Source organism: Papio anubis, chromosome 1 (genome assembly GCF_008728515.1).
Source record: "Papio anubis isolate 15944 chromosome 1, Panubis1.0, whole genome shotgun sequence".
NCBI lineage: Eukaryota > Metazoa > Chordata > Mammalia > Primates > Cercopithecidae > Papio > Papio anubis.
This window is the reverse complement of record NC_044976.1, coordinates 27,389,102-27,405,384: the sequence shown is the minus strand read 5'-3', so window position 1 is coordinate 27,405,384 and position 16,283 is coordinate 27,389,102. Positions and strand designations below refer to the sequence as shown.

Below are 16,283 nucleotides of genomic sequence, written 5' to 3'. Positions count from 1 at the left end.
AAAGTATAAAACATTTACACTTTGTAATAAAACTTCACTTATCTGACAGTATCTAGGAATAAAAGTGTTTTTCGACATTGTGTTTCTGATAACATATTGTTATCCTCTTTTGTACTAAGACTTTTTTTTTTTTTTTTTTTTTTTTTTTTTTTTTTTTTTTTTTTTAGACAGAGGCTCTGTCGCCTAGGCTGGAGTGCAATGGCACGATCTCTGCTCACTGCAATCTCTGCCTCTCAGGTTCAAGCGATTCTCCTGCCTCAGCCTCCCCAGTAGCTGGGACTACAGGCGTGTGCCACCATGCCCAGTTAATTTTTTGTATCTTTAGTAGAGACGGGGGTCTCCCACCATGTTAGCCAGGCCTGTCTCGAACTCCTGACCTCAGCTTCAGTCTGCCTGCCTTGGCCTCCCAAAGTGCTGGGATTACAGGCGTGAGCCACCGCGCCCGGCCAAGACTTTTATATTTTAATCAATTTGCATGGAAATCAGTAATTTTTATTATATACTTTCCTGCATTCTTAAACTGACTATAACTGAACATAATTCATCCTGAAATTTTTAGATTTATAAATTGTAAGGATCAGATAAAGGAATTCCATAAATCTGAACAGATAAAAACTTTAAATTCTCAACTACTTCATACAACAATATCAAGAAAGAAATGCTTGGCCAGGTGCGGTGGCTCACACCTGTAATCCCAGCACTTTGGGAGGCCAAGGTGGGAAGTCATGGTTGGGAGTTGAGACCAGCCTGGTCAACGTGGTGAAATGTCATCTCTACTAAAAGTACAAAAATTAGCCAAGCGTGGTGGTGGGTGCCTGTAGTCCCAGCTACTAGGGAGGCTGAGGCAGGAGAATGGCCTGAACCCAGGAGGCAGAGCTTGCGTGAGCTGAGATTGTGCCACTGCACTCCAGCCTGGGCAACAGAGCCAGACTCTGTCTCAAAAAAAAAAAAAAGAAAAAGAAAAAGAAAGAAATGCTCATTACCCTATAGTAATCTCCAATGAAAGAACTAATTCCTTAGAGAATATATCGGAAAAACAGCAGAAATTCAAGAATCCCCTTTATTGGCCAGGTGCTATGGCTCATGCCTGTAATCCCAGCACTTTGGGAGGCCAAGGTGGGTGGATCACAAGATCAGGAGATTGAGACCATCCTAGCTAACACAGTGAAACCCATCTCTACTAAAAAATACAAAAAATTAGCCAGGCGTGGTTGTGGGCGCCTGTAGTTCGAGTTACTTGGGAGGCTGAGGCAGGAGAATGGCTTGCACCCAGGAGGCGGAGCTTGCAGTGAGCCAAGATTGCACCACTGCACTCCAGCCTAGGCAACAGAGCGAGACTCTGTCAAAAAAAAAAAAAAAAAAAAAAAAAAAACCTCTTCTTTATCTTTCCATGAAAAATCTGTGGCCTCTTGCACAGATTGCTACTACTGGGTTAGTACTAATAACTCTGGATTAGCACAGAGCTACTACTAATGGGTGCTTTAAGCAGTCACTGCAAGAATGGCAGATGGCAGACCAAACCTGACAACACAGGGGAATGTGACAAAATATTTTGCTCACAGTTGTGTTTAAGTATCATTATACATGTGTATTCACACCTCCTCTCAAAGAATTAATTCAACTATGCCTGGCATCACAGAAACATAGCCCATGCTTTCACCATGTGTTTTTTGCCACTTGTCTTTGGTTTCAATCCAGTACTAATATTGCAGAGCCAAATGATTTATGTCTTTAGCATTCCTAGCCTTGGCAATCTGTACTGTATGTGGAAAAGAAGGTATTAGTGTGGAAACTGACAGAAACACAGTTCAGAGATTGGAAAAATAATAACATTACAATAAAAAGCCCTGGCTGTGAAAGGCTGCATGGAACAGAGGCAAAAGCCAAATTATGAGTCTTAGGCCCAGACTCAGTCACACACAGTAGTGTGACCTAAGGCATGGAGCTTAATCTTACAAACTTTAGTTTAATCATATGTAAAATATGGAAGATGTTAACTCTATAATATCATGGTAGTGATCGTGGCTTTTTTAAACAGTTTTGAGACATAATTCACATACCATACAGTTCACTCATTTAAAATATATAATTCAATGCTTTTTAGTATATTTATAGTGTTGGGGGTAGTGATTGCTTTTTAAGATGTGTGGGTCTTCAGTTTTATTAATTCAGCTATTAATATTTACAACATTTTGGGGCATATATAGACAATACATAACTTAAAAATCCAGTATCTCCCATATCTGAAGGTCTACACAAAGAAAAACGCTGATGGTGACCCACTAACTTAAATACTATATTGCTCTTGGTTGACAATAGAAACTTAGTTACATACTAGAGCAGTAAAGAATAAAATTCAAACTATCAGACTGAGTAAAGGCAAACAACTTCTACTTCTAGCTGTTATTTACTAGCACAATTTCTGCTAGTGTGCAGTAGGGTGGTTCTTTTATCAGAGGACCACATAAATCATTTGTAGATCTTGAAAAACAAAAAAATCGGATGATGCGTGAGATAAGCTATCCGCCCACTCTAGTGAGATGAGCTATCCAAGAGTGAGGCTTGGGCATGTGTTTTGTTTCAAAGCTCCAAAGGTGACAAGGATGTACACCCCTGGCAAGATTCACTTAATCACTGCTCACCGAATGGATGAACTACCTGGTTGTGTGGCCCTTTCTTTTGTGCTCCAGTTTCCTCATGAGTAAAACCGTAATTCCTAAATGCTTTTTCTTATTCCCTAAGTAGCTAGTATTAAAAAGGAATACATGGAAATGCTTTGAAAAGCAAAAAGTACAAGAAAAATATAATCTTTGTCATCATTATTAGCTACCCTTGCAACTTACTACTCTATCATAAAACTGGGATCAGAACCAGTTTTGGTATTCCAGCTGGTGAGGCAGATGCTCTGAGGACCAGACATAACAGAAGAGAAAGGGAATGCTCATTTTTATCATTAAAATGAGAGCCGTTATAAAGCAATTCTTGTAAAAGTTTCCCTGATACATCATCTCTAGCTTACAGAGTTATATTAATTTTTTGAAAAGGGAGGGGTGACTCAACGGGAAAAAGTATCTTTTAAGGAGCACGGAGAAGTATCTAAGGAAAGGAGGGAAAAATAGTTCCACAGACATGTTTCCAGTTTTTATACCAAAGCACAAAGAGAAAAAGACATTTAAAAACAGAACTACAAAAAAAATATTGTCCTATTCGTTTATATGCACTTCAGATACTTAAAAGATATGCAAAATGCTTAGAACAGTGCCTGGAACATACTAAGTGCTCAACCAATATTGACTATTAACTTTTATTCTACCCTTTCTTAAAAAAAAAAGTAATCACGGTGAAGAGTAAAAAGCATGGGCCTAGGAGAATGGTCCTGGATTCCCTCCTAATTCTTTCCAACTAGCTATGTGACCTTAGGCAAGTCACTTACATTCTAAGGTTAAGTTGTAAGAAATAATGAACATTGGCTGGGTGCCGGTGGCTCATGCCTGTAATCCCAGCACTTTGGGAGGCCGAGGCGGGTGGATCCCGAGGTCGAGATTGAGACCATCCTGGCCAACACTGTGAAACCCCATCTCTATTGAAAAACAAACAAACAAACAAAACACACACACACACACACACACAAATTAGCTGGGCGTAGTGGCGTGCACCTGTAGTCCCAGCTACTCAGGAGGCTGAGGCAGGAGAATTGCTTGAACCCGGGAGGCAGAGGTTGCAGTGAGCCAAGATCGCAACACTGCACTCCAGCCTGGGTGACAGTGCGAGACTCCGTCTCAAAAACAAAACAAAACAAAACAAAAATAAAAATAAAAAAAAGAAATAATGAACATTAATGAGTATCTAGTTCAAGAAATTATTTTTAAAAAAGCTCAATAAAAGTGTAAAGAAAATAAAGATAATAAAGATATGAGCTGACATGAGTTAAAGTATATATAATAGGAAAAAAACAACAAAACCAAAAGTTGGTTCTTTGAAAAAATTAAGAAGATTACTTTGTACCCCATAAATATATACAATTATAAATTGTCATCCCGGCTTGGTGGCTCATGCCCACAATCCCAGAACTTTTGGAGGCCGAAGTAGGCAGATCACTTGAGGTCAGGAGGTAGAGACCAGCCTGACCAACATGGTGAAACCCCGTCTCTACTAAAAATGCAAAACTTAGCTGGGCATGGTGGCGCACACCTGTAATCCCAGCTACTTGGGAGGCTGAGGTGGGAGAATTGCTTGAACTTGGGAGGCAGAAGTTGCAGTGAGCTGAGATCGCACCATTGCATTCCAGTCTGGGCAACAAGAGTAAAACTCCATCTCAAATATAAATAAGTAAATAATAAATATATAGTCAATTTACAATTTAAGAAAGAAAAGATTAATAAAGTCAATATATCTCTAGCAAGCCTATTTGAAACAAAAAGGGTACAACTTACCAATATCACGAATGCAAAAAGTGGACCCTGCTATAGTTCTTACAGGTATTAAAAAGATACCCAGCCTTATGTAAATATATTTGGAAATTTGGATAAAATGCACATTGCCTAGAAAAACACAACTAGGCCAGGTGCAATGACTCACACCTATAATCCCAGCACTTTGAGAGGCCTAGGTGAGAGGACTGCTTGAGCCCAGGTGTTCAAGATCAGCCTGGGCAACACAGTAAGACCTTGTCTCTATAAAAATTAAAAAATTAGTGGGGTGTGGTAGCGTGTACTTGTGGTACCAGCTACTCAGGATGCTGAGGTGGGAGGATCATTTGGGCCTGGGAGGTCAAGGCTACAGCAAGCTATGATGGCGTTACTGTACTCCAGCCTGAGAGAGCTAAGACTGTTTCTCCAAAAAAAAAAAAAAAAAAAAAAAGGAAAGAAAGAAAGAAAAAAGAAACACAGTTTATCAAAACTGAAACAAGAACTAGAACATTTTAATAGTCCCTTATCTAATAAAGACACTGAATCTGTAAGTAAAGAACCTCCCACAGTGAGATCTCTAGGACCAGATATGGCTTCAAAGGCGAACTCTTCTAAATGGTAACAAAGAAATGACAACAGTCTTCAACAAACTCTTCCAGAGAACAGAAAAAGAAGGAATTCTTTTCAATTTATTTTATGAGACCAGCATAAATTTGAAGCTAAAGCCTGACCACAACATGACAAAAAAGGAAAAACCCCAAAATGATAAAAAAAGAAAAGTGTATTATGACCAATTTGAGCTTACTCCAAAAATTCTTAGGTGGTTTAAAAATTGAAAGTAAAAATAATCCACCACATAAAAAGGAGAACAATCATTTTATGATATCAACAGATGAAGTAAAAAGCATTTGATAAAAGTAACACTAATTCACAATTGAAACATGTAGGAAACTAGAATGAAAACTTCTTTATATGATAAAGAAAATACCATATAAGGAAGCTTGATGAAATACTGAAGCTTTAGCCCTAAAACTGGGAAAGATGACAGTTATTAACGCTTGTATTCAGCATTACATTGGATGTTTTAGCCAGCAACAAAGCAATTAAAGAAATTAAAAGTGCGAGATGGAAAGGAAGAAATACAACAATCATTATTTTCAGTTGATGTTGGGTACACAATAATGTATACCCCAAATAACCCACAGATAAACCATTAAAATTAATGATAAATTTTTTAGTAAGATTACTGAGTATAAGGTCAAACTAGAAAAAATCTATTGTATTTCTATGTACCAAAACAACAAAAATAACAAATTTAAGATACCATTTATTTGTTTTATTTTATTTTAGAGACAGGGTCTCCCTCTGTCGACCTAGCTGCAGTGCAGTGGCACAGAAACGGCTCACTGCAGCCTTAACCTCCTAGGCTGAAGTGATCCTCCTCCCTCAGCCTTCCATGTAGTTGGGACCACAGGTGTGCACCACCATGCTCAGCTAATTTTTTTTTAAGACACAGCATCTTGCTATGGTGTCCAGGCTGGTCTTGAACTCTCAGGCTTAAGTGATCCTCCCACCTTGGCCTCCCAAAGTGCTGGGATTATAGGCATGAGGCACTGCAACCAGCCAAAAACCAAAAGATATCATTTAAGATAGCAAAAGATGGCTGGGTGTGGTGGCTCACTCTTGTAATCCTAGCACCTTGGGAAGCCAAGGTGGGAGGATCGCCTGAGCCTGGGAGTTTGAGACCAGCCTGGGCAACATGGCAGGACCCTGTTTCTAAAAAAAAAATAAATAAATAAAATAAATAAAATAATTAGCTAGGCATGGTGGCGTGCACCTGTAGTCCTAGCTACTTGGGAGGCTGAGGTGGGAGGATCACCTGAGCCTGGGAGACCGAGACTGCAGTGACTCATGATTGCTCCATCGCACTCCAGCCTGGATGACAGACACCCTGTCTAATAATATTAATATAAAATAGCAAACGACATCAAATCTCTAAGAATAAATCTAATATAAGATGCACAAGTTACCTACACCAAAAATCACAAAACATTATTGAGAGAAATTAAAGGAAACCCAAACAAAAGGAGGGTTATAGCATGTTTGTGAATCAGAAGATTCAATATTATAATAATATCAATTCTCTCCAAACTGATTCATATAATCAACTAAATCTCAATAAAACTATTAAGACTTTTTTAGTGGAAATTGAAAATCTGATTCCACAATATGTAAGATAATGCTAAGGGCTAAAAATAGCCAAGATAATCTTAGAGAATATTGTTAGAGAACTTAGATAACACTTATAAAAGCTAGAATAATTAAGATAGTGTGGTATTGACACAAGGATAGACAACGATGAATACAAGAGGTTAGAGAGACCAGAAATGAACTCCCAAATTTATGGTCACCTGATTTATAACAAAGGTGACATTGGAATACAGTGGGGACAGAATGATATTTTATTTTACTTTACTGTTATTTTTGAGACGGAGTCTCACTCTGTCATCCAGGCTGGTGTGCAGGTGTGATCTCAGCTCACTGCAACTTCTGCCTCCTGCGGTCAAGCGATTCTCCTGCCTCAGCCTCCTGAGTAGCTGGGAGTACAGGCACATGCCACCATGCCCAGCTAATTGGCTAATATTTTTGTATTTTTAGTAGAGACAGAGTTTCAACATGTCGGCCTGGCTGGTCTCGAACTCCTGACCTCAAATGATCCACCCACCTCAGCCTCCCAAAGTGCTGGGATTACAGGCATGAGCTACCACACCCAGCCAATATTTATTTATTAAATACAATGTAGCAAGAACTGTGGTAATTACCAGGACAAGTTAACACCATGCATCTTAAAAAAATTTCCGGAATATAAATGTAATAAGGCAGTCAAGATGTGATTTCTGTACAGCTTTCTAACTTGTTCAAGGTACCAAAGCTCATTAACACTTGACTCTGGTTATCTTTGCTATCAGGAAAAGGCAATACATCAGGCATAGTATCTATATAACCATGAAACTCCATTTAGCAGGAAAAGCCATGGAACATGCTATCAGACAGACCTGGATTTTTGTCATAGCTTGCAACTTACTGTCTGTGAGATGCTGAACAAGTCACTTAAACTTCCCAACCTCAGTTTTCTCACCTGAAAAATGAGGATAAAAAGATAATTCCCCATACCTAAGGTAAACTGGACGTAAGGTGATTTACTGGACAAGGAGGGAGATGCCTGATAGTGTTATCTGAATATGGCAAAGACATGAAGATTAAATGATTATGCCTCAAACTTAACTTATCCACAATAGAAGTTTTTATTTTCCATATCCCCAGCTCTGCTACTCTCCCAGATTTTCTCATTCTACTAAATGATTAAGCCAAGCAATAAAACTTAAGTTTCTTTTCCTTATCATCTCCAATACTTAATTTATCAGCAATTCAGTCAGCCCTATCTCCAAATGTATCCCTGACTACTTTTCCCTGTCTTTGTTGCCAACACTCAAGTCCAAGCTGTCCCAGACTCTGCAACAGCCTTCGCCCTGCTTCTTTCACTGACACTTCAATGCACTTTTCAGCTGTCAGCGATCTTTTAAAAATGGGATTCAGATTACATCACTCTCTCTAATAGCTTCCCAGTGCAAATGAAATAAAATCTACTCTTTACTGTGGCCCACAAGGCCCTATACAATCTGGCTCCCACCTACTTCTCTGACCTCATTTATTTTGTACTCCTCACCCCTTCATTTTCTGGAATCTAGACCTATGTTGTCTGATATGAGAGCTATACGTCACATGTGGCTATTTAAATTGGAATTAAAATTCTGTTCCTCAGTTACATAGCCACATTTCAAGTTCTTAGTGGACAGAAACATATATCTATTGGCTACTGAACTGGATATCACAAAATGAAAGATTTCTATCAGCACGGAAAGGTCCATGGGACAGCCCTGCTCTAGACACACGGCAAGCTCATTCCTACCTTTAGGACTTCGTACTCGCTACTCCCTCTTCTGCAAGGCTCTTCCCCTAGATTTTGAGATGGCTGGCTCCTTCACATAATTCAGGTCTCAGCTCAAATGAAGCTCCTCAGAGAAGCCTTCTAAATTAGATTGGACCATCCAATCTGAAATACTCCTTAATCTCCCCCTTCCCCAGATAGTCTATATCCCTTATCCTGTTTTATTTTCTCCACAGCATTCATCACCATCTGAAATTATTTTGTTTTATTCTTCTCTGTTTCCAGTGACAGAATGTAAGCTCCATGAAGGCAGAGACAATGTTTGTGTGCTCACAGCTGTGTCTCTAGTGACTGGAATACCACCTGGCCCACAGGAAAAATTGTTGAACAAAGTAATAAATATGTACCTGAAAGAACATGAGTTTTAGAGTTAAATCAACCTGAATTCCACTCTTAGCACTTCCATTTATCAGATGTTATGTCTCAAGAAAAGTTATTTAATCTTCAAGCCTAGTTCATAGTGTTTTCATGAAGATTAAGACAAAGCACACAACATGACTTGTATTGTTACTATTAAAAACAGCCCCTCAGGAGAGTAGAAAAACACTCCAAAAAAAAAAAAAAGGTGGGGGGTGTCATGTCTGTAATCTCAGGACTTTGGGAGGCTGAGGCAGGCAGATTACTTGAGGCCAGGAGTTCAAGATTAGCCTGGCCAACATGGTGAAACTTCATCTCTACTAAAAATACAAAAATTAGCCAGGTGTGGTGGCACATGCCTGTAATCCCAGCAACTTGGGAGGCTGAGGCATGAGAATCACTTGAACCCTACAGGCAGAGGTTGCAGTGAGCTGAGATTGTGCCACTGCACTGCAGCTTGGGCGACAGAGTGAGGCTCTGTCTCAAACAAAACAAAACAAAACAAAACATGACTCACAGCATGGAAGCACAAAAGTCCTATTGCTTAGGTGATCTTTTTTCCAAATGTGGCTGACCCCTTCCCGATTCCTCTAAATTAAGGATATAGGCTCTCATAATGCCTTGTTTCTTTCACTCTGATGAATATTATAATATCCTCCATTAGGTTAAGAATCCAATGAGGGCAGGGACTCACACCTAGCACATTACCTAGCACAAGAGATGACTAAACTATGAAACCAAGAGGAACATTGTAAAAAGGATCTTTTTACATTATATTAAAAAATTTCCTCACATCATGGAAAGAAATACTTGCTCAATTAGTAGGGAATTTCCAAATGGTGACTATGGCTGCTGTATAATGGTCTACATACCTCATGAGAGAGTCTGCATACATCACAAACCAGAATATAGTAGCATGGTTCCAGATGATACAAATGTTACAGCCAGAAAAACAGTATCTTAATGATAGCTAACATTTTGTGGGGGGGAACTTATTAAGTGCCAGCCATTGTGCTAAGTACCATACATATGCCACCTCATTTATTCCTCATGAAAACTCTGAGGTAGTATGATACTATCATCATCTCCATTTTACAAATGAGAAAACTGAGGCACAGAGAAATAAAGTAATTTGCCTAGGAACATACCTCATAAATGCTAGGGTTGATACTGGAATCAGGTCTGTCTGATTCCAGAACCCAAATCCTTAACCTCTACACTATATATGCACATAACAACATGTACCTTGCTTTTACAGTAGCTAGCATAGGGTTGTACACTGGTAACAAATAATAAAGGTAATCAATAATACCCTATTTGGGTTACTGCCTTCTGAACTTATATCTTTTATTTATTTATTTATTTATTTATTTATTTATTTATTTTGAGGCGGAGTCTCCCTCTGTCGCCCAGGCTGGAGTGCAGTGGCCGGATCTCAGCTCACTGCAAGCTCTGCCTCCCAGGTTTACGCCATTCTCCTGCCTCAGCCTCCCGAGTAGTTGGGACTACAGGCGCCCGCCACCTCGCCCGGCTAGATTTTTGTATTTTTTAGTAGAGACGGGGTTTCACCGTGTTAGCCAGGATGGTCTTGATCTCCTGACCTTGTGATCCGCCCATCTCGGCCTCCCAAAGTGCTGGGATTACAGGCTTGAGCCACCGCGCCCGGCCTTTTATTTATTTTATTTTATTTTGAGACAGAGTCTCACTCTGTCGCCTAGGCTGGAGTACAGTGGTGCCATCTCAGCTCACTGCAACCTCCGCCTCCCAGGTTTAAACAATTCTCGTGCCTCAGCCTCCCGAGTAGCTGGGATTACAGGCGTGTGCCATCACGCCCAATTAATTTTTATACTTTTAGTAGAGGCAGAGTTGCACTGTACTGGCTAGGCTGGTCTTGAACTCCTGACCTCAAGTGATCAGCCTGCCTCAGCCTCCCAAAGTGCTGGGATTACAGGCATGGGCCACCATACCCAGCCCTTCTGAATTTTCATTTATTCATTTATTTATTTATGAGACAGTCTCTGTCTCCCAGGCTGGAGTCCAGTTGCGCAATCTTGGCTCACTGCAACCTCCGCCTCCTGGGTTTAAGCAATTCTCATGCCTCAGCCTCCTGTGTAGCTGGGATTACAGGAGTGTGCCACCATGCCTGGCTGATTTTTGTATTTTTATTAGAGACGGGGTTTCACCATGTTGGCCAGGCTGATCTCGAACTCCTGGCCTCATGTGATCCATCCACCTTGGCCTCCCAAAGTGCTGCGATTACAGGTGTGAGCCACTGCACCCAGCCTGAATTTTTATTTATTAGCCACTCTTTTCTTAGTGACATAAAGAACTGAATGTAGCTTATTAGCTCATTTCAGTAATGGTCTCAAATGCTGACTTAGAAGATCCTCCCACAATATATCAATTCAGACGGACCTTCTGTCAGTATATACAATCATGAAATTTGTGTATTTCCTCCCTATTTTATTTAAACAACATTTGGCGACTCCAACAATAGGATATTGGAATTTCCTATCCATAATTGCCACGTGACAAACTTCTTTTTAAATTATTCTTGTATGGCTGGGCACAGTGGCTCACACCTGTAATCTCAGCACTTTGGGAGGCCGAGGTGGGTAGATGACCTGAGGTCAGGAGTTTGAGACTAGCCTGGTGAACATGGTGAAACCTCATCTCTACTAAAAATACAAAAATTAGCCAGGAATGGTGGCACGTGCCTGTAATCACAGCTACTCGGGAGGCTGAGGCAGGAGAACCACTTGAACCTCGGTAGGCAGAGGTTGCAGTGAGCCGAGGTTGCATCACTGCACTCCAGCCTGGGCCACAGAGTGGGACTCCATCTAAAAAAAAAATAAAAAAAAAAAAAAAAAAAAAGATTGTTGTAGTAAGGCAGACCCTTTTCCTCTTTTCTACTATAGAAAATAGCTATTATTTATTTATTTTTTTTTTAGAGACAGTGTCTCACTTTATGGCCTAGGCTAGAGTATAGAGGTGCAATCATAAGCCTCCACCTCCTGGGCTCAAGCTATCCTCCTGCCTCAGCCTCCTGTGTTACCAGGACCGCAGAAAAATATAATAGCTATTTTTAAATGCTAAGAGGGCTTCAGTTCAGCATACTACATTAGATTTTTACTCTGTGGTAAAGATTCTGATAGATGTAGATTTATAATTCTAATTCTGGTAGTGTTTGATCTACCGCTACCTAGCAGTGGAACCATGATCTAGTTACTACTCTCTGAATCTCTATTTTCCTTTTCTTAAGATGGTTCTATTAATATTAGACAATTAGTAAGATCCCTTTCATTTCACTACTGAGCTTCTTTTTTTTTTGAGACGGAGTCCCACTCTGTCAGCCAGGCTGGAGTCCAACGGCGTGATCTCGGCTCACTGCAACCTCCACCTCCTGGGTTCAAGCAATTCTCCTGCCTCTGCGTCCTGAGTAGCTGGGACTACAGGCATACGCCACCACGCCCAGCTAATTTTTTTCAATAATAGAGACGGGGTTTCGCTGTGTTGCCCAGGCTGGTCTCAAACTCCTGAGCTTAGGCAATCCACCCACCCTGGCCTCCCAAAGTGCTAGGATTACAGGTGTGAGCCACCACACCAGGCCCAACCCTGAGCTTCTTTAATTTGGTTCTCTTATAGACAACTGTACTTCCTTTATCTTTCCAAATGAATTATGATCACAAGAAATAATTAATATTCAATACAAACCTCCATCGAGGCTCCGGGAAGCCCGTTTACTTGCTGTACGCTCAAAGTGTGGGGCAGGCCTGTCAATTAGAGCACTAGCTTGCCTGGTCTGAGCTTGAGTCCGGCCACTGTATCGAAATTTGGATCCTAGCGCAAGAAATTTGCTTTTGGGAATGGTGTCTGTAGATGTCAATCTGGGGGGAAAATCATAATAGTCATATTATTATATATTCATCTTATTCTAAAACTGTAAAATTAAAAACAAAATCAAGAATAAAAAAGTTTCAACAATTCTTAGGGTTTCCATATAGTTACTAAGAAATTTTCAATCAAGTAATCATTATTTTGGCTTCTTTGTCATTTCTCAAAGCAACCAGTATAATTTAGTTGGGACCTACATTAATAATATCATTTATATCTCTATAGAAAGGGCCTTACAGTTTTCAAAACGTTTTTACAGCACTGCAGTATTTTTACTATATCCTTGTAATGTTTTCACTATTTTATAGATAAAGGAAACTGAACCTCAAAAAAGAAGTTACTTGTTTAAGGTCACACAGCTGTTAGGATATTAGGCAGAAACAAAGTCCAAGCCCAGAGTTCTTTTTCCACTCTACTAGAATGACAGTTTTGTCAAATGCACTCCAAACTCAATTAATGCCTGGTAATCTATTTAAGAGGTTATTCGGTGTATTTTTACACTCACTTAGGAACCCCATCTTTTTCCTATATGGTACTCTATGTACTCTTTGTACCATACTGAATTAAACAATCTATTTCTATGCTGGTCTTCCCTATAAGACTGAATTCTCTAGGAGTGAAGAACAAACACCATGGCTTATTCATCTTTGTGTTTTTGCTTCTGGCATAGTGCCTGGCATAAATATGATACCCAATAAATGTTTGTTGAATAAATACATAAATTCCTAGATCAAATACTAACAAAAAGAGAGTACTTTTCCCTTTGAGGTAATTAATTTCAATTCAGCAAACATACACTTTCTTTTATGTAAGGGAGCATTACATTTTAAGGTATCCTCTTATTTTGATGCAATGGATTTAAATATGCCATCCTACAAATAAGTATACTGGCTGCAGTTGAAATCTATACCACAGGTATTAAACATTCAAAAATCACTATTTTTTACTCCTCCTTGCTCTTTTTAAAAAAATTCTACTTTTGTGGTTTGATTTTAAAGAAGGAGGGATGATAAAAGCACAAACAAATGTGTTAATGCCAATAATTAAGATTCTTTAATTGGGTATAAAATGTACCCTGTTTCATTTTGAAATAAATGAAATATTAATTTCCTTGAATTTTCTTCTTGTTGACTGTGCTATAGTGCTATTATATGAAAATATAAATAGAAGGAAAATACATCAGGATTATCTCTCTCTCTTTAAGAATCAAGTTTATTTATGAATGAAATGACATGAGGCCTGGGATTTGCTTCAAAATAATCTTGGAAGTAGGGGGAAGGAATGGGTAGGGATACAGATGAAACAAGATTGGCTTTGGGGTGATACTTATTGAAGCTGGGTGATAAATACAAGGGGATTTTATTGTACTGTTGCTACAGATGAAATTTCCCATAATAAAGAAATGTTCTTAAAAAGGCAAACTGGGCCGGGCGCAGTGGCTCACGCCTGTAATCCCAGCACTATGAGAGGCCAACGCAAGTGGATCACCTAAGGTCAGGAGTTCGAGACCAGCCTGGTCAACATGGTGAAATCCAGTCTCTACTAAAAATTTAAAAATTAGCCAGGCATGGTGGTGTGCACCTGTAGTCACAGCTACTTGAGAGGCTGAGGCATCACGCCACTGCACTCCAGCCTGGGCAACAGAGTGAGATTCTTGTCTCATAAAAAAAAAAAAAAAAAAGGCAAACTGATAAATAACTAGCTAACTCTCCTTTCAACACAAGTAATTACTTGTCTAGGATCTGTCTTCTCTACTAGATTGGGTTCCATCAGGAGAGAGATTAGAATTATCTTGTGGTATATTCCCAGTGCCTAGCATGGTGCATACAAGAAGGGTAAGCACACAGAAAATGCTTGGTAGATGAATTCAAGGGGTTAATAATATGGCCTCTTGGCACGGTGGCTCACTCCTATAATCCCAGCACTCTGGGAGGCCGAGGTGAGCAGATCACTTGAGGTCAGGAGTTTGAGACCAGCCTGGCCAATGTAGCGAAACTCCATCTCTACTAAAAATATAAAAAATAGCCAGGCGTGGTCGTGGGCATCTGTAATCCCACCTACTTGGGAGGCTGAGGCAGGAGAATCACTGGAACCCAGGAGCAGTGAGCCAGGATCACAGACTGCACTCCAGCCTGGCAACAAAGCAAGACTCCATCACAAACAAACAGCAGAGGAAATACTTTCTTCTGTCTTCTGATTATCTGGTACTATTGGGCTTCAAATATGGTTCTGTGTGCTCCCTTTCTAGGTTTCATTAGAGCTAAGCTAACAATCAGCTTCAAGGTTGGCCAGCGCAGTGACTCTGGCCTGTAATCCCAGCACTTTGGGTGGCCGAGGTGGGTGGATCATGAGGTCAGCAGATCGAGACCATCCTGGTTAACACAGTGAAACCCCATCTCTACTAAAAATACAAAAACAAAAATTAGCTAGGCATGGTGGTGTGCACCTGTAATCCCAGCTGCTCAGGAGGCTGAAGCAGGAGAATTGCTTGAACCCAGGAGTCCGAGGTTGCAGTGAGCTGAGATTTGCCACTGCACTCCAGTCTGGGCAACAGAGCGAGACTCCATCTCAAAAAAAAAAAAAAAAAAAAAAAAATCAGCTTCACATCTTTAACCTTATAGTATAAAAGCCCCACAAAAATTAGTTAAGCATTGCTTACAGAAATTCCATGTGGAAAAAAAATAAACAAAAACAAAACAAAACAAAAAAATAAAAATAAAAATTCTGGTTGGGCACGGTGGCTCACGCCTATAATCCCAGCACACTGGGAGGCCAAGGTGAGTGGATCACCTGAGGTCAGGAGTTTGAGACCAGCCTGACCAACATAGTGAAACTCCGTCTCTATTAAAAATAAAAAAAATTAGCTGAGCATGGTGGTAGGCATCTGTAATCCTAGCTACTTGGAAGGCTGAGGCAGGAGAATTGCTTGAACTTGGGAGGTGGAGGTTGCAGTGAGCTGAGATCGCACCACTGCACTCCAGCCTGGGTGACACAGTGAGACTTCATCTCAAACAAACAAACAACAAGAGTGAAATTCTGTCTCAAAAAAAAAAAAAAATTCCATGTGGAAGTAAGTGAAGGTATCTCCCCTTAATTGGACTGACTTTAGTGACAATTAATGCAATTCCAGAGTCCCTAGTAAATACAGGTTCCCATTCCTTACTCCTCTCTTCCTTCTACCACACACAGACAGGTGCTTTGGAAATGTTGAGGCATACTTTTCAACTCAAAGGGAGAGAAATGGATTCATTTTGTCTTGCTTAAGATGATCTCACCTGAGCTAAATAAAACAGTGCCAGTCATACAATGAAAGGAATTTTAATAGCAGGCTTAAAATAGAAACGTTATAAATAATTTATCCTTGAAAAATACTTAAGTGAGAATAATACCTGAAAAACGTGTGATGTTCTACACAGACCTTCCATAATTTCTTAGCTGCTCGGTAACTGGGAAGTTTGAATCCAATGGTACTTTCATATTGTTCTTGCTACAAAAACACAAATAAACATGGGACATGAAGTATTACGTGTGATAAAGTACCAGATTACAGTGATACAGTAGCAGAGAAATATGGTGCCACAGAAAGAGGCCACTGTTACCAATTTAAGGACATA

The 16,283-nt window shown here is 39.9% G+C and overlaps 1 protein-coding gene across 34 annotated transcripts in view; it reads right to left on the bottom strand.

Annotated features, from left to right (window-relative positions):
- Window positions 1-16,283, bottom strand: part of EPB41 (erythrocyte membrane protein band 4.1) — a 230,613-nt gene that overhangs the window by 69,277 nt on the left and 145,053 nt on the right. For all 34 annotated transcript variants that reach the window (XM_031666271.1, XM_031666212.1, XM_031666285.1 and 31 more), the window contains 2 exons: window positions 16,059-16,156; window positions 12,490-12,662 (listed from right to left, as the gene is read on the bottom strand). In XM_031666271.1, the coding sequence (XP_031522131.1) occupies window positions 12,490-12,662; window positions 16,059-16,156 (271 nt within the window). The remainder of the gene's footprint in view (window positions 1-12,489; window positions 12,663-16,058; window positions 16,157-16,283) is intronic.